Source organism: Salminus brasiliensis, chromosome 4, assembly GCF_030463535.1.
Source record: "Salminus brasiliensis chromosome 4, fSalBra1.hap2, whole genome shotgun sequence".
Lineage (NCBI taxonomy): Eukaryota > Metazoa > Chordata > Actinopteri > Characiformes > Bryconidae > Salminus > Salminus brasiliensis.
The window spans coordinates 28,173,853-28,199,381 of record NC_132881.1 but is presented as its reverse complement, the minus strand read 5'-3'; the positions used below and the strand labels follow the sequence as shown (position 1 = coordinate 28,199,381).

Here is a 25,529-nt window from a genome sequence, read left to right as displayed (position 1 = left end):
GAATCACTTTGCCAAAAGATCCGAATCACTTTGCCAAAAGATCCGAATCACTTTGCCAAAAGATCCGAATCACTTTGCCAAAAGATCCGAATCACTTTGCCAAAAGATTCGAATCATTTTCAATGGGTTCAATTGCTTAAGCACACTTTTCAAAAAGATTCGAATCACTTTTCAAAAAGATTCGAATCACTTTTCAAAAAGATTCGAATCACTTTTCAAAAAGATTCGAATCACTTTTCAAAAAGATTCGAATCACTTTTCAAAAAGATTCGAATCACTTTTCAAAAGACTTTCAATGGGTTCAATTGCTTAAGCACCTTTTCAAACAGATTCGAATCCAAGGGGTTCAATTCCTTTAGTGAATTTCCAAAAGGCTGGAAATAGAAGTCCAAAACATTTAGTAAAAAAAAAAGAAAGTAGTTTTAGTACAGTACTATAGTACAGATAAATATAAAATATGAATCTCCTCTCCGTTCCTTAAATGATCCAGCAGTTTAATTTAGGCGCCTGTTTACGGTCACAGCTACCATTTAAAGGGAACCCATTTAAGCTGCAAACCGACCTGCATATATGGTTGAACTGGACGTTCAGTGGTTTGAAACGAACAGTCGACTGGGTTAAAAAAATCTAATTTACCACGACTACTTAAAATCTGTTATATTTATCATATTACATGACCCGGCCAACCCGGATAAAAGACCAAACCGCTAGTTAGCGTTAGCCCAGACAGCAGACCGCTCTAAAATAAGTGAGAGAAAAGTTTAGTTAATTTAGTTTCATCACCTTAAACAACCTCAGTTTTTACACTCTTACAAAATACCGCTCACAAACACACAATTAAAGCTATTCCAACTCGAAATAACAAAGACGGACTTTTAGGCCTCTTACCGTGCATGAATGGATACAAACTGTGTCTTCCCACGCAAGAAACAAACAGAGGCCATCGTCAAGTCTGTATAAATGGAAAAGTAGGGGATGTGGGCGTGGCGTTGTTCGAGTGGGCGTGGCGTTGTTCGAGTGGGCGTGGCGCGGTTCTGCGCAGACGTGTGTCAATCAATGAGAACACTGACTCCGGTTAAGCACAGTACTGAGAGCGCGATTTACACTAAGAACACCACCAGCACCCATATTCAAACGCCTGAGAACTGTACTGTGAAGTAGCTACTTACTGTAAACTGTCTGATTGATGGTTGAAGATGTCAGTGTCTACTTATTGATTGATTTTTTTGAGACATGCGTAAACATACTAAATCTATTTATTAGGCGTATATAGATTTTTTATTTGTATATATCTTATAGTGTTTTCCTTACATGTTAGAGGACTTTAAATGTGTATTTAAAGTCAATGGGCCTGTAGAGCTTCTGTATTGTCTGCTGCAGCACCACTTCTGTGTTATCGTTTGTTGTTTCATTTTTTATTCAGTCTGTTTTTACCGTCTCCATGGATCAGCTTCATTCAATATTAACACATTCGGTGTCAACTTGACACCTCTCTCTCTCTCTCTCTCTCTCTCTCTCTCTCTCTCCCTCCCTCTCTTTCTCTCTCTCTCTCTCTCTCTCTCTCTCTCCCTCCCTCTCTTTCTCTTTCTCTCTCTCTCCCTCTCTTTCTCTCTCTCTCTCTCTCTCTCTCTCTCTCCCTCCCTCTCTTTCTCTTTCTCTCTCTCTCCCTCTCTCTCTCTCTCTCTCTCTCTCTCTCTCTCTCTCCCTCTCTTTCTCTTTCTCTCTCTCTCCCTCTCTTTCTCTCTCTCTCTCTCTCCCTCTCTTTCTCTCTCTCTCCCTCTCTTTCTCTCTCTCTCTCTCTTTCTTTCTTTCTCTCTCTCTCTCTTTCTCTCTCTCTCTCTCTCTCTCTCTCTCTCTCTCTCTCTCTCTTTATCTCCCTCTCTCTCTCTCTCTCTCTCTCTCTCTTTCTCTCTTTATCTCTCTCTCTCTCTCTCTCTCTCTCTCTCTCTCTCTCTCTCTCACACACACACACACACTCGTTCTATCGCTAGCTCTCTCTCTCACACGCACACACAAAGTTACACACACACACACACACTAAAATGATGTAGTTTTTGGTGTTTTTTCTGCCGATGGAGGGAGAGACGAGGAGCCGCACGGACCGTAGGGTTCGGTTCCGCGTGGCGTCCGCTCGCTCCGGTCGCGTGCTGGCTGAGGTTTTCCGCGAGGAACCGTTTGAGGACCCTGCGGACTCCGACACCACCGGCAGCTCCGAGCCCGAGCGCGCAGCCTCGCCCGCCGCCAGCGAGGCCAACAGCCATCTGAGTGCCCCGGCGGGAGCGCCCGCGGACGACAGCGGGAGCGAGCCCGACGACCTGCTGCTGTACGCAAGCGGGGCGAACGAGCTCCTCTTCAGCAGCAAGCGCGTCACCATCCGCAGCAAGAACGGCACGGTGCGCGGGGTGAGAGACAAAGTGAGCGCGGGGCAGATGCTCTTCAACTCGCTGGCCAAAGTGTACGGGGTGAGTGTGAGGCTGGAGCGGGAGGTATGGAGCTGGTGGGTGTGTCTAACAGACTCCAGCTTATTCGTACAGGGCAGCTACTGACAACTTTCCTGAGTCTAGACAGTGAATATAAAAGTGTTTATATTATATTTACCTCATCATTTAAGTTTTTGTCGGGTTCTACCATCTGTCCCACTGATTAGCCTATTTTATTAACTTATATATGTAAAATTTAACACATTTAAACATAGGTAACATGTCCTCCACAACAACCTACCAGCAAAATAACTTTTACATTAATAAAAACTATTTACAGCACTTTGAAAACAGCCTTTTCCTGCACTGGCCCTTTTAAAACTACACACTACATTAAATATAATAACTGAGATAATTTGAAATGAAACTTGTCTTCTTGTGTCATTTTGTTTAACATCATTTTTCATCAGTCATCCATATACCACTGAAGTCATTCTGTACTTCCCTGGTAATTCTCAGTTTAGATGCGCCACGGATTTCACTCTGTCAAACAGTATGTTTTATGGGTTTCATACTCTGAATTACGAGGTAGTTAATGAGTACAAATACAATTTTTGCTACATGGGTGCACACTGAACTGACATCATCATGACTGGTAACCTCACCCAAATAGCCCAGACAACACACCCGCTTTATCAAATGTGTTTAGTTAAGTTTCTTTGGCAGCAGTATATTTTAGTTGTTCTTATGTAACAGTGTTAAGGATTAGATTTACTCATGTGAGACATCATTGTGCAGAAGTGTTAACCTGTGGACGCAGGCTAATATTCATAGTCCGACTTTTTAACAGCCTCATGATTTAGAGGATTCAGTGACATTCTGGGGGAAAATGTATAAAATAATTTTTTTTTATTGCAGGATTCTTCTGACATGCAGAGATCTTAGACCTGGAGTTTATTATATAGGCATGGCATATGAATGAAAAATGGACATTTAGTTCAGTACCACCCTGTTATCTGAACCCATTCACTACCAAGCAATATATTGAATATCAAGAAGTTATATTATCTGAATTTCCTCAAGACAAAAAACAAGATCACTGTTATTGTGATGCTGACCAACAAAGTCACTATGGAAGTGCAACCCTGTAATCTAAACTCTACATTATAAATCTGTTTCAAATAAAATATGATATAATGATATATAATTTCTGTCTTCATGCCGTTAGCATGAATGCTAGTTCATTTTCATCACTTAATAATTTCCTTGTTATCAACACAGGTTTGCTTTTTAATGTACATCTAGAGAGAACTTGGGAGGTGGTATGACAGCGAATTACTAACCTTATGCTACGGAAATGTGATTTGATGATCATTACAAGAAAATTGAGACCCTTTGTTAAAACTGGTGATGTCACACCAACATAAATATATGCTCATGTTCAAAAAACAGAGTCATTGAAATATATATTCAGTTCATTTTACATTTTGAAATGGCAAAATCAGAATACAGTTACTTGTAAGCGAAAATAAGGAAACAGATCTTCTACAGGATAGAATCTTATATTGTTAATCTTATATGACATTTCCTACATATTTAGACTGATAAATCCCTGTGCTGATCAGTTATTTATCTCAGTGTTACTGAGTTCTGCTAAAGCCTGAGTAGACTGATAAATCACTGTGCTGATCAGTTATTTATCTCAGTGTTACTGAACTCTACTAAAGCCTGAGTAGACTGATAAATCACTGTGCTGATCAGTTATTTATCTCAGTGTTACTGAGTTCTACTAAAGCCTGAGTAGACTGATAAATCACTGTGCTGATCAGTTATTTATCTCAGTGTTACTGAGTTCTACTAAAGCCTGAGTAGACTGATAAATCACTGTGCTGATCAGTTATTTATCTCAGTGTTACTGAGTTCTACTAAAGCCTGAGTAGACTGATAAATCAGTGTGCTGATCAGTTATTTATCTCAGTGTTACTGAGTTCTGCTAAAGCCTGAGTACTGATAAATCACTGTGCTGATCAGTTATTTATCTCATTGTTACTGAGCTCTACTAAAGCCTGAGTAGACTGATAAATCACTGTGCTGATCAGTTATTTATCTCATTGTTACTGAGCTCTACTAAAGCCTGAGTAGACTGATAAATCCCTGTGCTGATCAGTTATTTATCTCAGTGTTACTGAACTCTACTAAAGCCTGGGTAGACTGATAAATCACTGTGCTAAAGCAGTAGACTGAAGTAAGGGTAATTCTGTTACTAATCCTAAAAAATACTCATAGGCTAAGATGAAATAGCAAATATGCCCTTTCACTGTTCAAGAACCCTCAGCCAGTCTAAATTTTGGTTCTATCCCACCTCCAAGTAATCAAGAGCTTCACAGATTTTCTGGTAAGATGATAATGAGTAGAGGGTTGAAGTAAAAAATGAACTGAGTATTATATAGTGAGTAGACATCGCTTGTCAATGATAAATGGTAAATACACATTGAGAATATTTTATTTCTGCATTTTGCAAATTAAGTCTGCATTTCCCTTTGTTCTCCTAAGGGCTCTCGGCATGGACCCAAGCCAAAGAGACCGTGAACCTCTGCTTGCCAAGAATTCTGCATGCAGCAACTTAAAGCAATGCAGAGCTGGGCAAAGGGGTCACACCTGGACTAGTGGATGAGCCTATGATAAGCAGAGGCCAGGGACTATCTGGGTCAGTTGCTGTGAATGTTTTAAGAATTTGTGAGGCTCTTTGAATAGACCTTACATGAAAGATACAGAAAAAGTATCTTTAAAGGAATGTGGTGTGACTAGTGCAGTAGGCCTATATGAACATACATGATTATCATATTTTCATGCGTGTTTAAGGTTAATTGTCTATTGATCTGACCAAAAATCTTTAACAGCCACCAGTTTCACGAGACACATAGCCATGAACTCTTCTTTTTTTAATGCCTTACACATGCTGTATATTTGTAGAATAACATTGTAAATATTTCCTTTGCATCACATTTGAACTAAACAACAAGAATAACCACAAAGTTTAAACACAATTGGCTGTTCAATTTTTGTATGTTAATGTTACGGTTTTGTTATAGTTGCATCTTTAGTAATTGGCAAACGGTGTGTTATGTATTGTTGATAAGTTCTGATCTTCTGTTGCTTTTTATGATGTGAGCTTCTTAAAATATTCAAGCCAGTTTCTTTTTTATATAAAAATTATAGAGACTGTTTTCATTGCTGTAACTGAACACCAATTAAGAACAGTTTTCTTTCTTTTTTTGTGCATATGTTAGTGTGAGCACAAAAGGTAATGTTTATAATAATAATAAATCCACAACTAATCTGCAAGGATGTTTTGGTGCATGCCAGCTTCACATGTATACATTTAATTATGAATAAGATCAGAAGGTCAAAGAGCTCATTTTCTCCTGCATAATTCAGTCTTTAGAGAGGGAGGGGGCGAAAGAGAGAGAGAGCGAGACAGCCTGACCTGACAGTCTGCAGGTTTAAGACAGGTATCTGACTTGGTTAAAGGTCATGCATCCAAGAGCAATAGCAAGACGTCAGAAGTATAAGTAAGGGTATGGCATTCAAGCATTCAAGGTGTTCTCCTAATGAGGAATTCTTTTCAATAGTGTCAACACAGTGCACATATAAAGCTATAAGACTTTTTCAAGTTTATTTAACTGTACATGGTACTTTAGGGACTCAGAAATGGCCAGACATACAAACAGGTTTATAATATATATATATATATATAGCAAGCAGTACAAGTACAAGGTAATACATGTTCTACAGAAACCCATTTATTTATTCTTACATAATATGTATGACAATATAACAGTTGAATATTAAACATTACATACATTACAGGTAGTACACATTAAACAGGCAAATAAAGACAACATTCAAATAGAGAAATAGAATAGCAGCACTGCCAGTTACTGCACCAGTTTTATAATGTACTGCAGACGTATAAGTAGTTTTAATAATGAGTAGTTTTAGGTTAAAATGTCAGGCAAAAAATAAAATACACAAGCTCCCATATTAAATATGTGCCTCAAAATCAACCAGTATGTATTATGTGTTTCCAATTTCTTTTTACATTACTGTGCACCATCAGCAACAATGTAGCAGAAAACAGAAAACATCAGCAAAAGATGTCTCCAACCAAACAACGATCTGCATTTATTAAGGATTTGAAGTTTCTAAGAAGTCCTTGAATAATACCACAATCCCATAGCTAAATATGGATATTATAATATCATTATAATGTAAGCTGCTTAATTACACGGCAAGTCTGAATAGGATGTTTAGGCTGATTATGTGCAGGATTATTTGATAGAAAGGTTTTGTCTTGCAGTGATCTCAGCAAAGCAATTTGGTCAGTTTGGTCAGTTTATTGTTTCTCAAAGTAAATCCAATAGGCAACAATAGGTGATGCATGTCATAACAGGAAGCATCACCACTTTTTATGTGCTCCTATCAGATTTAATGTTACAATGGATTTTTTCCCAAGACAGGACTTTGATCTTAACTTTCAGATGTTTTTTCAAACGGCATCAGGTTCAAGAGGCATCCATGTGAAAAACATCAGCAATCATATCAGTACATGGGTATCTCACTGATAGGACTGCTGATGTTTTTTCTCAGAAGAATGGTCAAGCCAGGCAAAGACTCTGTCAAGACTGAGTGCCAGTCTCACTGCCAGAATGCTGAGATTTCTTCATGTGGACAGTTAGAACACGGTGAGCAAGGCGAAGACTCCGTACAGCAAAGCACAGGGGTAAGCCACCAGCAGCTGCTGACCGCCCATGTCCAAAGTTGAACTGAAGATTTTAGAGGCCGACAGACTGCACCAGCCAATCACAATCAATGCCAGCAATGTTCCCAGCAATCCTCTGGACACACACAGCAGAAACAACTTTATTAACACACTAGCCAAGAATCTGGATAATCCATTCAGAAGCAATAGCAGAAATGCTGAGTACCACAGGTAGTATTAACAAAACAATATGCTAAACATTTCAAACTACAAAATGTATGCTAATTGTTCAGATTGTTCAGCTTTAGATTCCTGCTGTGGTGGTGGATACTTACTGTAGGGAGTAAACAACAGCAAAGGCAGAGAGTGCCACCATGGGCAACAGGCAATATCCCAATACGCTGGCGACGCATCCATAGGATATGGTGTATGCACTCATTAGATTTAGCAATGAGTACATGCCAACACACCCCAGCGCACTGATGCCATACACATAGCCAAAATGGGCCTTCCCTGCCTGCAGAGAGATGACAACCAGCTACTTACACCACATAGAACACTGCTGATTTTGATAATTAAACTGATCAGTCTTTCATCTTTTTGTTTTATTTGGTTATACAGCAAATGGAATGTATGTAAGTGTACTTTGTACCATTAAAAGAGTGATTCCCAAAGCAATGCAGAAAAGAACTGGCCCAGTTAGGTCGGTCTCATTCATGATGCTGCCATCTGCTGGCTTCAGTGGGTTCAAGACAGTCAGAGTCTTCTGCCAGATGTGATCAAAGTTAATGCCCAACTCTGATGAGATATGTAAGGTAATGTGCATTGTTCATCGATTCAGCTGATTCACACTTACCATAGAATGGCTTTTTTAAAGTTGAAAAATCCCCAGACTCAGTTTTACAAGCCTATTTACAACCCTGTTATTTGGCCTTACAATAAAGCATGATTTTACTTTTGTGGTGGGCTTGGGGGGAAAGAAATGATAAGCTCTGCTTTAACCAGCTGGTTTCTGACACTGCGACAGCTCACAAGAGCCATTTAGAAAAGCGTAGCATAGCTTTGTTTTTTACACTTTAACAAGAACATTGCCATTATTTTTTTTGTAGGTTTTACTGGATGGTGTTGCTGTCCTCTCTGTGCCGTGAGAGATGAGAATGTGTTAAAAATGATAAGCTTTTAGCCTAGAATGGATACCCAGGGTGTATCCCTCAGTGGTACTTTCCTGGCCATGCTTCTCCAAGCTAACATTAGCTTTTAGCCTAGCAAGGATACCAGCTTGCTTCTCTGGCTTTAGCATGGCTCAAATGGTTTAAGTTATCTTTAAGTAATTCTGCAGTCGCGAAGCCTGTTTCGCATAGCATCACATTTCCCAATATCTAGCAGAATCTGCCATTCATCAAGCTCTACTAAGAGTTAGCAATGAACATCCTGGGAAACTAACCACAAGTATAAGGTTTTCAATTCTATGGCACCTTTGAAACTAATAACTCTTGAAACACTAACACTGATGTTGCTTACCCTCTAACAGGGGGGGCTCTTCCTCAAAGGAGTTTGTTGTTTCAGGAGCCCCAGGAGAACCTGCAGGCTGGAACACTTGCCCAGAGTAAGGTGGATCCATTGGTGGGACATAGCAAGGAGCCACATTATCTCTGCCAATCACACGTTAAACAGCTGTTAGTGAGCACCACAGACATTAACGCCACACTATTTCAGCATGCAAATTAAACATTTCATTTTTTTTTTATCTTAATGGTATAGACCTAGTTTATGCAGTTTCTGGTTATATCCCTTTTTTTTTTTACCCCATCCATCATTGTACTGGTTCCCAGGCTTGGTCTTGGAGCACTCCCTGACCAGCACAGCAAGCATCACATTGAACACTCACTCTACCAGTTAGAAAAGTCTTAACTTAACTAGTAACATTGACAAACTTTTCCACAGTGCAGGAGAAGCAGTAAATTGTGCAGGAGATGAGTACTCCAGGACCAAGGTTTGGACCCAGCGCATTAGAAGAAAAAGACCACCATAGGATAGAAGCATGTCAGTGGAAACTCAGAACTCATTGACAATAAATTTAAGACGCTAGTCATCGCATTCATTGGCTTGAATACCATGGCTTATCGAAACATTCTTACACATCGTGGTAATCTTGGCTGGTATCATAGCCATAGGCCTCCTGCCCCTGATTATCAAAGTAATACTCAGACTGGTAGAAGTCTTGATCCATTTGCTGGAAGTCCCCCATTCTAAAAACAACACAAAATATGACTCATGGAACTCTTGGACTCTCGTAAACACAATATTACCTAAATCTGATGTAAATACCTTAACAAGTCCAGTAGAGGCAGCCTGTGTTGAACAGAATGGCATATTATGGTGAGGGTCCGTCTGTTCACTGGGCAGCTGCAAGCTGTGTGTGATATGTATTCAGCTATTTATGGATGTCTATATTTACACAGAGGCACATGGGCAGCTTGGAGACTAGTGGACAAAAGTTGGAATTAGTAGTATACTTTATATATTTGTTTATTTTATTTTAAATACTTTGTTTCAAATCTAAGACCAGTTTAATTTTGAGTTAGTTGCCATGCCATGCTTTGAAATAGTCTATTTCTCACTGCTAGGTCATAAGGTCATAACTCTCCTCATTTAGTCCTAAAACTGTCATTCAGTTTTTTTTTGTCTTGTTATGCAGTAAATAACAAGTAGTAAGTAGCACAACATTATATTCTTAGGTCATTCTGATGTCGTCTTACTACAACAGCCACGATTCATCCTGTGCAATCAAGCTGATGCACCGAGCTGAAGGCTTCAAATCAGCTGCATCAGTTCTGCAATGTTACATTTACAAAACAATACAGAATAAACAGAGTATATTAATATACTTTGGTCAAAAGAATGTCCAGGTGTCTTTACCTCCAAAAAGGAAGCAAACAAAAGCACAACAAACAAACAAACAAAAATGGCAGTGTGTTGTTTATTTTCCACTGTTGTGTGAATAGTTCCTCCACTCACACATTTGTGCCTTCATTGCATTTAGCCATGATTTACTCAAGGCTAAAAGACATCTTTTAACTTCAGTGAAGACAGCGAAGCCACTCTGGATAAATACCACAGATGTAAATGAAATAAACAAAATAGTCTGTTTATGTGGCTGTCTCCATACTGTATATGGAATGTATGGGCTGTATGGGTTTAAAAACTTTGACAGTAATCACCTACTACATCAAATTATTCTTTTAAGTACGGTTAATTGGGTTGATTGTGATTTGATATATGAGACAATCCTTTAGGATCTGCCTAAATGTTTTTTTGCCTTGAGTAGTGTAAAGTAACTTGGTCATTTAACTTAAGTGGCTGGTGTAAATAACAAAATCAGACTTTTAATTACAGAATACAGTGTACATCAGTAGTGTAGTGTTAAATGTAGCCTATTGTACAACATACATATATCAAAAAGAACAAAACAGATCACACCTTAACAGCTGCCACGGGTTATTTATTTTTTAAATATAAAAACTAATACAATAAAATTAGTTTAAAATATAAATAAAAAAAATCATAGATTTTTCATTCATTTTCCTAAGAGTAACAGTACATCTCCAAAGAGGTACAATATTCATTAGATCACACAGGCATAACACTCAAACTTGCACACTACCACATACACACACACTAAGAGCAATAAAACTCATCTAGACAAAAGGCAACTCTGTGGTTTAATTTTTGGGTTTGGTCTGCTGGGATTACTGCCATGGTACTCTTCTTCCCAAAACATGGTTGGTGACTTTCTGCAAGAAAACAAAATGACAATGCATGACCTCTAACTGTGGGACTACACAAAATGTATAATGCATATACCTGAAATGTGTGTGTACATGGGCCACCTGTAAGTGTTTTTACCTTGTTAAAGAGCTGAGCATTAAGGCGGTATGTGTGATACTCTGCTTTCCTCTTCTCTTCCTGTTTCCTCTTTTGAACCTCTGGGAGTTGAGCGTAAATCCTGATGGGTTAAGAACAAAGTAGTCATCATGCTCTTTTCTTCCTATTATTTTTTAATAGGCCAACTTCTTTCTTTCATTCATTAGTCTCTTATTCTCTTTTATGATCACACTGTCCTACCTCCTGACTCTGTCTGTTTTGTCTATTCTCTGAGTGTGTGCTTTCTCTTCTACCCCACTGAGAGCATGGAGAACAGAGCACAAGATAGTATATATAGTCAATAAAGCATTAATTGCTAATTCAGACAGTGTGATAACAGTTAAGTTGCCTAAGAAGTGTTAAACGTTCTGTCCTTATTGAAATTCTTACCGCTTGGATCTTTGGACCATCTCTTTCACTGGAATGACTCGCTTAGCGGGCAAAGGAGGTGGAGCTGAGGAACAGAGAATAACTGACTTAGTGTAACATACGTCTTTCTGTCAAACTGAGTGCTGTTTTGAGAGCACCTTTGTTAGGATGAGAAGTGTAAACCAACCTGCTATTGGCTGCTGTAGGGGTAAAGGCCGGTTGAAGAGCTCTTCTCTCTCCCTGGTAAAGACAGCCTGCATCCTTCTCTCCTCCGCCAGCAGACACAGCCTCTTCATCCGCTCTCTGGAACGTGACACAAATCCTGGATGATGCAACTCCAGAGCCTCCTAGAGGTTGATGAATGACAAGAGCACTTTTAAAACAAAGTTTCTGCCAAAATCAAACAAAGGCTTCTCTTGCTTATCCAATACGTTTTGGAGTCCAGATGTTTTGCACATGGCTATTGGAGTGGACTGCAAGTTGTATAGAATTCTGTTAGCATCCCTCTGCGGTTGGAGCAATTTTATATTCTTGCAATTTTCACTATTTTAATAGACATAGCGCCTGACTGAATACTGTCCTCTGGTGGAGTATACCGGTCGATGCATTACTATACACTGGATGTATTCAGACAGGCATGATGCATACTGAAATTGGAAAAAACGTCAGGCAATCAAGTTTCTTTATATAAGAAGGCAGAAGCAGCATTCAACCAGTCAAAAGAGCAGCGTCTCCACCACAAGCTGTAAATGACTTTTCATTATTATCATTATATTATTACTTAATGTTTTGTTCAAATAAATCTAAACTAAAACTCAAGACAGCCTCTGCACGTAAACAGAATGCTGGTCTGGGTCTGGGAAACTGTCCCCATGTTATATAGTATCAGAAAGCACTGATTTCATTTAGGCAATAATTTAGGTATGTGTTTATATAATGCCATTTCAATTAGCAAACATATCTTGTGTGATGTACATCTACATATAAGAACACACCTGAAGAGAGAGACGGACTAGGGCAGAGGGTTTTCTGCTGTCATTCTCTAAAGAGGCTTTTGGCTCAAATGACTTCTCTCGTGCCAGCTGAATGTGCCGTTCTTTGAGCGGTTCCCTTAGTGGTTCTCTCCAGGGCAGAGTCCTGCTGTATGGTTCAAACCAGGCATGACTTACAGCCTGTACTGCCTCAGACTGGGGTTCATTTTCCTTCCGTGCATCCTGCTTCAGCTCATCAGCAGATACAAACCATGATACACCTTACAAAGTGAGAAACAAAGAGCGAAACAAGTGAGGTCAGCCAGACTGGGAATGGTGTTGTAAAAAATGACTGGACAGCTTTCAGAGACTAACCATTTGGGTAGCAGGTTTGGTTGCTCTTGTGGAGGCCTTCTCTTCTCAGCACTGTTTGGGACCGAGCAGAGCCAATCCTGGAAGCTGCAAGTGTGTAAATATTGGCATTGACACTGGTTTGTGGAGGAGCCCTGGTCTCTCTGGCATTGCAAGGAGAAGGGAAGATCGTGCCAACATCCCGTGTATGTCTTCGGGTGCCATTTACTACAATCTCCAGATCACCTGTAGAAAAGGGTAGAAATTTCTGTTCTAAAGGCTGCTTTCTGCAGATTTCCAAGTTTTTTTTTAAAGGACTTCCTTATTCCTAAGAATATTTCTTCAATTTTCCTTATTCACTTTATTTTAATGACAAAATGGAAAAAAAAAATACTTAAGGTGTAATATAAAATTACAATTATGGCATTTGGCTGACTGTTCTTATCCAGAACGAGTTACATTGTAAATTGTGTTCAAGCATTTAGGAAAAAGTAGCTTTAAGAGTTTAGGAAGAATTCTTATTAGCCTAGCATGTTGTGCTTATCTGGCCAGAAAATCAATCCACAGTCTGTCATGAGGTCGGCAGTGTTGTGACTGACCTGCTTGTATGCCTCTGCTCACTACCTTGACCTTGCGTTTCTTGCTACTGAGGGCACGAGCAGTACCTCTCTGAGAGGGAAGTGTGTAAGAACTTGGCGAAGATAGCGAGTCGCCTGAGGCCTAAGAAAAATATAAAGCACACATTCAAAGAAACAAAACTTTGAACCAGAACAGAACATCAAAGGGAGTATACACACTTACCGTGGATTCATCTGCGCTGATTACCTCTGTGGAAGCAGACGTAATGCGATGCTCAGAGATGCCAGTGTCCTGCCCTCTTCTCTGCTTGTTGATGGTGTTGTAAAGCTTTAACAGGCTGCCACTGGTCTTTTGTGTGTGTCCTCCAGTGACCTCTACTGTCCCACTGTTAAGTCTGTTTGGTCCAAAAGCTCTGATCAAGCGCTGTGTGTCGATGGTGGATTGGTTGCTGCTAGTCTCCACTGAGACACTGGCAGACTCGTCTCTCTCTGCAGGATAGCGATGAGCATTCTCTTGCTCTTCCTCCTCTAATGTCTGACTGGCTTGAACAGTGCTCTCCACCCATGCTGTTTTTGGAGCTACTCCAAATTCACTTTTGCCTTTCTCCTTTCCTCTCCTGCTCGTCTCTTTCCCCTTGACCCTCTTCAGCTCATGTTCTCTTGCCCTACTCTTGTCCCTCTCCTCTCGGCTACAAGCCTGTTTGGCAGGCGTGTGTGGTGGTGTGGTGCTGTTCAGGAGGCGGGACAGGCGCTCCAATCTCTCCAGCAGTGACATCTCTCCCTCGTTAGTGGGCTGAGCCTCCTGCAGACTCCACCTCCTGCTGAAACGCTGCCACAGTTGGTCCAGAGAGGTAGTAATCTCTAGGCCAAGCTCTTGAGTTTTCATGCCCTTCTCCCTCTCCTCTTCCCTAATGGGCTTTACAGGCAAAACGAGTGTTTCTGGTACCAAGCTACGCTTTTGAACAGTATGGCTTTCATTAAGAAAGTCATATGTGCTGTAGTCAGCCTCCATATGCAGGGGGACAAATTCTTCCTCATCCTGTTCAGCCTGTTCAGAATGACGTATTGCCCCCTGATCCACGTCAGAACCATCTGAAGTCCTGGAAGCTGGAAGCTGATAGTGAGAACCAGCATTGTCGCTTTGGGTCCCAGCTGTAACCTTGGAACCATGGAGACCTGTCCAAGGCAGAGAGAAAAAAAAAAGCTTTAATTTTTGTATCAGGATAGGTGCGCAACAAAGTTCTGTGTTGTGTATGTAGGTTATCTCACCTCTGCTCATTGTGGCCCTCTTGCTGTAAATACCCTCCTTATGTTTTGGTGTAACGCTGCTGTCCTCAAGCTCTCTGGAGCCCAGAACCTCAGTAGTAAAGCGAGGAGGCACAGCGTCATCAGACCCTACAGAAAGAATAAAAACAAGTGCAAGATCAAATAAAAGGTGTTAGTGTTGGAGACAAAAGGCAGAGCACAGAGAAAAGCCACAGAAGGCTTTGACTTGGGCATGTGATGAAGCTCAGGATCAGTAGTTTGTCTTTCTCTTAGACAAAGGAGACTATGAATAATGCAGGAGTGCAAGGGGGAGGGGAGATGAAGGAAAATGAGAGAAAGAGAACATGAGAAAACAAGAGCGAGAGAGACAGAGAGAGAGAGAGACAGAACTACTAGTAATACTGTTTTCTGTATTATGAAATTTTTATAATACTGACTCTCAAGATCATTGCTTTAGAACACTCCCTGCTTTTTTAATCGGTTTGAAAATGTCCTTGTGTAATTAGCTTCTCCATTTCCCATTTGGGGTAATCCCAAAGTCATGTTATAGGCAATTCTTTACTGGTTGAAGTGAAGCTGGTTTTACCAGCACTTAAAGTGGCAAATGATAAAGCAAATAGAAGGTTAATATAAGCAAATATAAGGCACTTTACATTTCCAACCTCCTCAAAAACAAAGCTATGGGACAAAGCTGTCGTAGCAACAAGCTACTTTAAAAAGCTTAAACCTCTCCAGCTGTATCAGTAGTCACATTAGAGTGGCTAGTGTAGTGTACTGTGTAACATTCCCAGCCCTCCCTGTGGCAGACTCAAGTTCAGTCCCCTGGCTGGGTAAGCATATCAATCTACATTGATAGGTGTGCTGAAGCAAGTCTACTAATGCTACATTCTCCTAGCCGTGTAACATGATTCAAATGTACGTCGCTCTAGATAGCAGCGTCAGCCAAAAGCCTTAAATGTAAATGTAGAGCTTTATTGCTTTACTGTTCCAGCTTGATAGTTAGTAGGCTATAATCTACACAGCTAACAACAACAAATGAAGGCGAATGGCCAGACAAAACAATCCTTCATATTATGTATAAACAAGCAGAAAGTGAGGACATTCCAATTGAAGATCACGCTCCTTGTTCTCCTTTACATGTCTGTGAGGTGAGGATTTTAAAAGCAGTATTAAAATGGGATCACTTTAAAGCTCACTTAACTATAATGTAATGTGTTCTATAATGTAGAACAGTGCTCACAGCTAGCCTGTAGATGTAAAGAACACCATAACTCTATACTCTATTCTACATACTCTACTCTATTCTACATACTCTATATATTTTAAATTTGTTAGGGCTGTAAATGCTTCATTCCGTTACTCATGAGAACAATATACTATACCAGGGCTGGGCGATATGGTAAAAATACCATACCACAATATTTAAAGACATTTTTGGCTATACACAATATTTATCACGGTACATGTAATAATAGACTAAATACATCAGTAGTAGTAGAAAAAAAAACTACTACTCAGATACTCTCTTGTACCAAGTACAGTGATTTTTATTCAACATTAGTCTAATTAAACCAGTCTAATTGAAAAAAGTTCAGCGTTTATTAAACACCAACAATATCCTCGATATGCTTAGAAAAGCATATATCACGATAACAGAATCACAATATGATCTGAATAAAATATTGTTCAGCCCTATAAGTATCTATATTATACATTACTGAACAAAGAACTAATAATGTGCAATACCTGATGCCTTACTGACACCATTAATCTATGCAGATAAAAATTACCCCAGACTTTTTAGACTTCCTGTCCATTTTAGGCTAATTTTCACTGATGGTGTGATTTATGCCCTGCAGTACACAACACTGACACTTCCACATCTGTGTCCAAATCTGTATGTGACTGATTCAGCAGAGACGATGGAATACCGGGATACGGTCTAAGCAGTGATTTTAAATTAGGAACATCATTGGAAATTTTGAAACAAATTTTAAAATGCCAAAACAGGCTCACATAAACTAGCTGAAAAGCACACCCAGGATCTTCAGAGGCTGGTGTAATCCTGACTTGACAGGTTTGACATTCTCAAAACCAGTAATAGAAAAGTGATAGCATTCTTCCTATACCTGGGTGGGAGCTCTCCAAGGTGGTATCAGAGCGAACAGGAGAGGGTTCAGGATCAGTCTGTGGCATGTAGAAGAGCTCTGTGCTGCCATGAGGTTTATATGGCAACAGCGTTGGAACAGCTATGGGAACACAGAACACAAAAATAGGAATTCATCTGCGCTGATATAAAGCCAACAGAAAGTAATCCTGGACATTCAGGAGCAGTGCTTTAAATGTTGCTGCTTACCAGCTGTGTGGAAAGAAGAAGGTCTAGCTGACTCAAGACATCTTTGGGGTGGAGTGAAGACTTGTGGATATCTAGAGCTAATCTGAGAGTAGCCACTAACCATTCCTGTGTGCTGGCCACAGCCTGTGTGTCCATCCTCGCTTGCGCTGGTCTTACTTATCGCTGAGGTGTGCTGTTCTTCACTGGAGCTAGAGACTGAGTGATGTTTGCTTATGCGCGTCTGTAGGTCTGAGGCACCGTGAGCATCATCTGCAGGAGAGTGGAGTGTTTGGTTCACACCCTGATGTGGTTTAGGTGAAAAGGTAAGGTGTATGTGGGACATGTGAGATTTCTGAGAAGGTGATCTCATACTTGGTGCAACGTCTTTCTTGCTTGTGACGTTGTTGCGATCCACATCTTCAACCACTAATAGATCAGTTTTTTCTCCTTTTCGCTCATTGTCTGTTCTCATTGCCACCTTCTCTTCTATTTCTGTTCCTCTGTTAGATGCAAGAGTCTGGCTACTCTCATCATCAGTATATTTCTGTAATGAGTATGCAAGACCACTGCGCTGCTCAGGGCGTGGTGCAGCGCGAGTGGGGTCATCCTGAGCAGTCAGGAAATGGGTTTCCTGGTGTGGTGAAGGTGTGCAATGAGTGGATGATATGGTAACAGAGGTGAGTGGTGCAGGGAAATTAAGCCCCTCTCGGAGGGCGATCTGACGAACTCTGGCCTCCAGAGTCTGACTGAGAGGTGTGTGCAGTTGGGCCACGGAGTCCAGCGGATTCCGAGTGGCCCTCTGCAGCTGCTCGGAAAGACGGTCTTCTGCATTGCGCACAGCTGCAAAGCCTCCTGTAGGATCAGAGGCAGCACCAACACTGGACTGGGCACTACCTTCAGAATCTGAGCTCCACTGCAACATGAGGGAGAGAGAGAGAGATGTGGAGAAAATGTGGATATTATCAGTGCTTATACACTCACAAACTGCATGTTTCATTACACTGTACTTAGTCATGTTTAACTGAATAAAGTGCAGTACATTTTGAGTTAAAAAATAAAAAAATAAAATCTTGGGAAAAAATATGGGAAAGCATCTGAATAGTAGTTTTGAGAATTTGAAGCTGATGCATTTGGTCTGCAATCACATGTATCGTGATAAAGATTATGAATTGTGAAAACGTCTATAAATATTGCAATTTAACATTTTTTACCATATTGTCCACCCCTAGTAGGAAATAGTGCTGGATGGTACTGACAACATTAAGTTTATTTTTAGAATTTACAATACTTAAGTTACAGTATAGTATCGCAATATACTAAAGAAATGGTTAAACCTGACATAAGGTATTACACCATAAGGAAATGATACTGTATAGGTTATCCAGACAGAATTCACTTTTTCAGATATTACACTGTGCTCTTCAAACAAACTGAAGCATCATATGAATAAAACACACTGCATTTGACTATAGTTTTGTCTTCAATCATATCCTCTAAAACTAAAATTCAATTGTTATGTGATACCAATACCATCAATGTCCAGTTCAGCACTAATAGGAGATAATAGGCGAGTCAGGAAGAAAACACCAGATAAGACATGCTCTTATTGAGAAAAACTGCTCTGTTTGGCACACAGTTTTACCTTTAACAGACTACCAGATCAGTCCACAAAGCAGTCTGCCAGCATCATAGAGAAAAAGACTCACATTACTTCAATACCCATTTTTATGCAGAAGCTGAAGCAATGCTTCCTCCACCCATATCACTGAAAGAAGTATTTTGGCTATAGGCTGTGTTGTACCTTGGGCTGTATGGTGTGGAGCAACAGTTCTCTTTTGATCTCCTCAATCCTCTTTCTGTCTTCTACATTGAGCTCCAAGCTTTCACACTGACGGCCAGACACCTTCATCATGATCCACTCTGAGGAAAAAAAATACTTGTAGAATTATCCAATTACATAGAATAATCCAAAAACATATTGCCTTTGTGTAGAGCTTTTTGTGTCTGTCGAAAGATGTTTACCTCTAGCTCGACTCTCTTCCGGGTCAGTAGTACTTGGACGGCTGGTAACCACGGAGACTGGCGACTCACTCTGCAGGAGCTTAGCAACCCTGGCAGCAAGAGAACTTTCACTGCTGCTGTCACTTAAAACACCTAACTCTGCCTCTGCTGGGCTGTGGATTTGGCTGTTCTCAGGTGAGCTGACCCCAGTGTTCTCAGCACTCTCCTGGCTTTGCTGGTGGTCATCTGTTGCTGAGGGAACATTTCCCTGCATGACTGGCAGGCTTACAGGACCCACCTTGTCTGGGTCTGCTGCACTGCAGCCCTCAGGTTCCGTCCTCCTTGGTGCCACGCTAAGGTCACGTGATTTGAGATTCTCATCTCTGCCTTTAAAAGAAGTGGTACCTTCTGAGATCATGTGATCACTATGAGTGGAAAGCTGCAGAGGCCCGCATGAGGATGAGGTACTCTCTTTCAGGGCAGAGTCTGAGGAAGAACGAGCCAGGACCAGAGAGGTCTTTCCACCAAGTGACAGAGAAGAGTCGTCTCTGTATGACTGTGCGTTTCGTCTAAAAGACAGGAAGGAGGCATTGCTCTCTGAATAACAGTGTGAACCAGGGGAGGAGGCCAGTGAGGAGTGGCCAGACACCAGGTTCTCTGCCTGACCCAGCAGGCGCCTGATCTCCTGCAAGGTGCCAGAGCCCACCAAAGAGGAGTCCGCCTGTTTAGCTTCCAGCAAGGCCCCAGAATCTGGGCTAAGCGGGGCTGGCAGGCCATAACTACCTTCCCGTTGGGGAGCACCAGATTCCTGAGAAGCAGAGTATGGGTGTGATGAAGTATGAGGATCAGGAGCAGCCTCACTTGCTTGGCAATGCACCATCCGGACACTCCCTGGACTAGCTGGTCTGTCTGGTTTCTGAATGGCAAGCCGGAGAGGTAAGGAGGTGCTGGAATTTGCAGAGAGCAAACTGGAGCTTGAAAAAGTCTCTTTCTGAGGACTACCCCCTGTACATAAACAAATGCAACGCATTGAACAGAAATTATTATTTACAATAACACAATATTGGTTGTCAGGCTGCTTAATAAATAATAAATAATTTTATAATAACCTGTCAGGTGGGGATTAAGTACGTATGGGCACACACTGAGGAGCCTGAAATTTTGTAAAACCTTTTTCTATCTTTAGATGTCTGATCTTTACAACACGTTTGTGTAAGTACATCACTGCACGAACAAAGAAGAGGATACTCATCAGGATGAAAAAGATCACAAAACTATCTCTAAAGAGTTTAGACTCCACCAATCTACAGTCAAGACAGATTGTGTACAAATAAAGGAAATTAAAGACCATTATTACCCACAAGTACACAAAAAAATCCAAGGTAACTTCTAACCAACTAAAGGCCTTTCTCACATTGGTTAATTTGAATTTTTTTTGAGTCCACCATTAGGAGAACACTGAACAGGGTTGCAAGGAAAAAAGCCACTGCTCTGCAAAAAGAATACTGTTGCCCATCTGCAGTTTGCTAAAGATCACATAGATAAGCCAGAAGGCTGATTGGAAAAGCAATTTGCGGACGGATGAGACCAAAATAGATCTTTTGGTTTAAATGAGAAGCATTATATTTTAAGAAAGAAAAACACTGTCTTCCAGCAAAAAAAAACAAAAAACACAAAAGAAGAATAAAAGCTAATGTTCTGAAATGGCCAAGCTAACCCTAACCAAAGTCCTGACCTTGATCCCGTAGAAATGTTTTGGAATGACCTGAAGCAAGCAATTCATAGGAGGTAACCTACCAACAGAACAGAGTTAAAGCTGTCTTGTGCAGAGGAATGGTCTAATATTCCTCCAAGCCGATGTGCAGGACTAAACAACAGTTACTAGGAAACTGAAAGCAGATATGCGATATTGAATAATTTTCCATAAATAAACGATCAAGTCTAATATTGGTAATAATATTATAATATTGGTTCTCCTTATCTACTTTTAGGACTAAATCATTCCTGCTTTCTAAAACCTGAGGTCAAATGTATGCAAAAATATACAAAAGTGTCCAAAAACTAGCTTACACTAACAAGCAAGGTGACTTGAGGGGGAATAAAAAGCAGGTATCAATTCAGTCAACACATTCTTTAAATCACCATAGTAAGCCACTTATCCAAAATAATTAAATACATTTTATTAAACAAAGTTATCTGCAAAAGATATTAAGTGATATGTCAGTTGGTTTACCTTCAGACAGCTGTGTGCTTTTAGTTGGAGTTCCTACAGAGCCTTTGATGGTACACAGATCAGTAGGAGAAAACTCTGGCTCTCTGATGGGTCCCCGAGGTGTAAATGGATTTAGGATTGTCGAAGGTGACTGATCAATCCCTAGGTTACGGAGGTAAAGCTACACAGGAATAAACAATTGGTCACAATTCATAATATCTGTACATTTAACATAGTGTTCAAAAACAATGTATTTACAAGTGTTTATGGTCTGAAATCAGACTGGTTTTACTTACAGGGATCCTATCTTCAATGTTAAACTCAAAAGAGGGTGGAGGAGAGCCAGGTCTGGAAGTCCAATAAGGTGCATAGTTGTCCACTTCCAGACTCACTACAGATGATGCTGCACCCACTGATGCCAGCAAACTTTGCTCACCATGAAAACTACCCTGGGAGCTGGAAAGGGCATTTTCTATGTTCCGGTATGAGGACACATCACTGAACTGGCCCAGACTATGCAATGCAGAGGGATTTACAGGGTCTGTTGTGTCAGGCTGACCTGTTGGGTTCTGTTCAGGCACTCCTCCTGGAAGCAATAGTGATTCATGTAGGTATGGAGAGATGCCATCAGAGCTTGCAAGTGGAAGCTGCAGGTTGTGCTGAGGCCTATCCTGCTGAATGGACGTTACTACTGTGCTTAGAGAGGAGTGGGAGTGGGAGTGTGCAAGCGGTGATGCTGAAGGAGGTGCTTCAACTCCTCCAGCCCTTAGCCCATCCCCACGTCTTGGTGAGCCACTCTTTGACTGAGAGGAGGCAACCACAGCTGGCCGAGGGGCCTGGGCACTGGTGTTGGTGTCAGATTCTGATGTCTCATTCTCACCGCGTGGGCTTTTTATGTCAGACACAGAGTTCTGGACTTTTTTCTTAACAGATACATGGTCAACCCCCTGCATAGTCAGGTTGTCATAAAATGACCCGCTGGAACTCTGATTGACTTTCCAAGCATCCACTTTCTGCAAGTAGCTAAGGGTGGGTAGAGAACGCACTCTTCCTGCAGACAGAGTAGAATCCTGATCCTTGAACTCTTTTTCAGATAAACAAGAACGAACATATAAGTTTGGTGGATGAGAAGATGTCTCTTCAGCGGTAAAAGCAGCTACATGTAGTCCAGCAGAAGGAGTATCATGAGCATCCGGAACCTCATGATGAAGAGGAAGGACAGGTGTTTCTTTGTGAGCATCCACCAAGTATGAAGAGGATACATGTAGAGTATTAGCAGTAGTCTGGGGATCTGTGGTGCTCAGGTGTAGAGGTGGCATCTGGCCCACTTTGGAGCTACTGGTCTGGGTCGATAAGGCCATAGTATCAATGGTGTTCTGATGGGAGTATATAGGAGAGAGTTTGGTCATGGCTGGTGCTGCTCTACTAAACAGAACAGCAGGTGTGGACTGAGACACCGGCTGAGAAGTCAGAAAGGAACCATCTGCTGCCATCTGACTGCCTGAGGCCCAGAGCACTCTCTGTAGCCCAGGCACATAGACACCTACTGCACTGGCGGGGGTGACACATGATGCATCTGCAGCATTTTTGGTCCCACTTTGGTTCTTTTTTTCGGAGACTGTGACACTACTTTGGCTGAAAGACAGGAGCAGTCTGTGAGATGGGTCAGTGTTGCAGTCTGGCTGCATGCTTGAGGAGCGAACCGTAATATTTGAGGTCATAGATATGTTAGAGGAAAGCGACACAACATTTTTTCCTGTGGTCTGTCTCTGAGATAGTGATGAAGAGGAGCCACCTTGTGGCTGCTCCCTACTCCCAAATGGTCTGGGCTTTGGTCCGTCTTCAGAGGTGTAGTCTGGAGCCTGGTAATGGCCAAGTTCAGTGTGTTTAGACTGGTTCTGAGTGGAGTGTGGTTGGGTTAGGACAGCTGAAGTTTGATTGAGAGCAGTCACAGAGGCAGAGGAGACTGCACTGGCATATGAACTGGCTACATGAACATCCTTTTCTAGGGGTCCCACCAACAAACAAATAGGAGCACCACCACTTACAGCACATGCAGTGGCCTCTCCTGTATCCAAATCAGCATTAGTCTGTTCCTCTCCCTCCATCTGTCTCTTATTGTTGTTCTTTAGTCTGCTCTCTTGTTCCTCCTCCTCCTCTTCACCAATCTGTGTTGCGTGGAAATGGCTACCGGGTGACAGACTGTGCTGTGAAAGTGAGCAGCAGCTACTGCCTCCTTCTGAAATGGCAGCAGTGACACCCAATGGATGCTGCGACAGTGAAGCCTGTTCATGTAAAGTATTTGGGAAGTTGGACTCCACATCCAAATGTGACAAATGATGGTACCTTTCAGATGCAATGGACATATCAGGAAACCCCCTTAACACAGAAACACAAAACACTTATAAACAGGATATTCTAAACATCACAGTATAAATTAATCTTAGATACATTTTTAGATGCAGTACCTCAAGGGGACAAATTCTGAATCTGTCTGATGAAGGAGAGTGGAATCAGAAAGGACGAGGGTCTTCGTCTGTGGAATCAGTGTCAGGGCCGGTGACAAATGGCTGTCCTGAAACTCTGCCATGGTGGAGAGGAAAACATCAGGAAATATATCAAAATAGCAGCAACATAAGCTCAGACTGACAATTTAACAATTCTTTCTTTATGCAAGTTCAGTGTGTTTGCAGTGATGACCTCAGTCTTTACCTAGTTGAAAAGACTCAGATCTATGAGCCACTCTGTGCATTCTCGAATCTCCGAAGATGGAAATGTGTTCATCAGGGTTGAGTGCAACCCCATGCTGACCGCTAGTTTCATGCAAAGCAGATGTCTGTCCTAGAAACTGACTGGGATCCTCTTCTACAGGGAGCTGGTGCCATGACTCCATTCCCTGCAAAGAAGAAAGACAAATGTTATCTATGCAATCATTGACCCAAAGCAATGGCAAAATAAACCCAACCCAAAAACACACCTATCCAAATTTAGTAGATGTCTGTACACAGTCACTGTCTGTCACTGGCACAATGACCGTTCCCTTTACACTACTTGGTAAGCACAAACTGCATACATATGTCTGTTTTGATATTATTAAAGCATAGGTAATTACAGCATTATATAAACACTGGAATGTGGTTTCACTCCCAGTTTCCTCATTCATATAGTGCATTACCATATTCTGATCTTTTTTGCTTGTTTGTTTCTAGCAGCATACTATCAAAAATAATGCTACTCCTTTCTGATCAGAGGATCCCACAATCCAAAAGCAAGATAACTGTCAATAACTGTGCTCATAGTTGACATAGCTAGTCGTTAACGATGTGCAACAGAATAAACATCCACCTGCTACCATCCACGCCACTAATCCCCATCTGCATGCAGCTATAAGCTAGTCTGTCTACTGTTGGGCTGTATAGTCCACAAAAAATACCGCAGTGCTAAGAATACCTACTCAGACAGCAAAAAATGGCCCTTTTAACGATCTAGTCTGTTTTTGATACCAGCAGGCGAGATCAGCACATTTAACACACTACTAAGAACAGTGCTGATCTGTCAGTATGCTATGATTTGTGCGCTTGTTCAGACATTTCTACTTTGTGTACTTTGTAGACTAGTGTTTTCAATTGCTAGTTTATTAGGTCTGCAGATTAATGATAGCTAAGTTATACAAGATGTAACTAGCTAAGATCACCAGAACAGTGCTTAATATGTTAGGCTACCTTATTTGGATGCAAGAACAAAATCTGATCTAATGTTTATCCAGCTAGAATCAGATTATTTTCACACTAATCGTTGCTCACCAAACATAAACATAGCTAAGATAATAACCGTTACACGGTTTAACTTGGCTAATTGAACTAGCTATGAACTAGCTAACCTTTTTCCTCGTTATTTGTCTCTCAACACTTGTTGCTAGGTCAGCTAACGGCAGCTAACGTTAGCTGACTAAGTTATCACGACTGTCTGCTAGCTAGCTAGCTAACTTATTTAGTGCTAGATAGCGGCGGGAAACACTCATACAGCAAATCTATTCAAATCTACTAGATAAACACAATGGACAGTTTTAAAAGACGACTGTATTTAGCTAGCCAGATTACTCACAGTGTTCACGCTGGCCCCGTCTTCTTCTTCTTGGTGCAGCGGCTCCATTGTTGTTGTTTCAGGGCTGGTAGGGTTAACTTAACCGCCCATGGTTTCTATGAGGATAACTGACGTTTCTGCGCTTGCGCACAACAACCACTAACCAGGGTTTCCCGCAGATCTGAGCAGATTCAGAGTCACTTCATCGACTCCTATCGGAGTCGCTTTCCTCCTGAAAAATGAAATTGCCTCGTATA

General features: G+C 41.2%; 2 protein-coding genes across 3 annotated transcripts; both read right to left on the bottom strand.

The window, feature by feature from the left end:
* Positions 1 to 7,155: 7,155 nt before the first annotated feature.
* On the bottom strand, positions 7,156 to 9,430 carry LOC140554077 (protein YIPF7). The gene is made up of 5 exons (XM_072676885.1): positions 9,321 to 9,430; positions 8,704 to 8,834; positions 7,835 to 7,980; positions 7,518 to 7,699; positions 7,156 to 7,318 (listed from the first exon to the last, which is right to left on the bottom strand). The coding sequence occupies exons 1-5, from the start codon at positions 9,428 to 9,430 to the stop codon at positions 7,156 to 7,158; spliced, it is 732 nt and encodes a 243-aa protein (XP_072532986.1).
* A 1,237-nt stretch (positions 9,431 to 10,667) lies between these two features.
* On the bottom strand, positions 10,668 to 25,368 carry alms1 (ALMS1 centrosome and basal body associated protein). 2 transcript variants are annotated; one of them, XM_072677847.1, is made up of 19 exons: positions 25,294 to 25,368; positions 23,902 to 24,085; positions 23,658 to 23,772; positions 21,486 to 23,568; positions 21,211 to 21,370; positions 18,999 to 19,982; positions 18,778 to 18,896; positions 16,998 to 17,889; positions 16,771 to 16,890; positions 14,645 to 14,770; positions 13,599 to 14,551; positions 13,397 to 13,517; positions 12,822 to 13,043; positions 12,471 to 12,727; positions 11,663 to 11,822; positions 11,497 to 11,560; positions 11,308 to 11,364; positions 11,089 to 11,188; positions 10,668 to 10,976 (listed from the first exon to the last, which is right to left on the bottom strand). In XM_072677847.1, the coding sequence occupies exons 1-19, from the start codon at positions 25,339 to 25,341 to the stop codon at positions 10,932 to 10,934; spliced, it is 6,810 nt and encodes a 2,269-aa protein (XP_072533948.1). In that variant the 5' UTR covers positions 25,342 to 25,368; the 3' UTR covers positions 10,668 to 10,931. The 2 variants fall into 2 exon arrangements, with proteins under 2 accessions (XP_072533948.1, XP_072533949.1); XM_072677848.1 differs by lacking the exon at positions 11,308 to 11,364.
* Positions 25,369 to 25,529: the final 161 nt, after the last annotated feature.

What these genes read in the sequence shown, in the direction of transcription:
- LOC140554077 (XM_072676885.1), bottom strand. Translation starts at nt 9,430, where the DNA reads ATGGGGGACTTCCAGCAAATGGATCAAGACTTCTACCAGTCTGAGTAT. An exon ending in AGAGCCCCCCCTGTTAGAGG is followed by an intron (nt 7,981 to 8,703) that starts GTAAGCAACATC and finishes ATATCTCATCAG; the next exon opens with AGTTGGGCATTAACTTTGAT. An exon ending in TGGGAATCACTCTTTTAATG is followed by an intron (nt 7,700 to 7,834) that starts GTACAAAGTACA and finishes ATCTCTCTGCAG; the next exon opens with GCAGGGAAGGCCCATTTTGG.
- alms1 (XM_072677847.1), bottom strand. Translation starts at nt 25,341, where the DNA reads ATGGAGCCGCTGCACCAAGAAGAAGAAGACGGGGCCAGCGTGAACACT. An exon ending in TTCTTCTTTCCACACAGCTG is followed by an intron (nt 16,891 to 16,997) that starts GTAAGCAGCAAC and finishes GTGTTCCCATAG; the next exon opens with CTGTTCCAACGCTGTTGCCA. An exon ending in TCAGCGCAGATGAATCCACG is followed by an intron (nt 13,518 to 13,598) that starts GTAAGTGTGTAT and finishes TATTTTTCTTAG; the next exon opens with GCCTCAGGCGACTCGCTATC.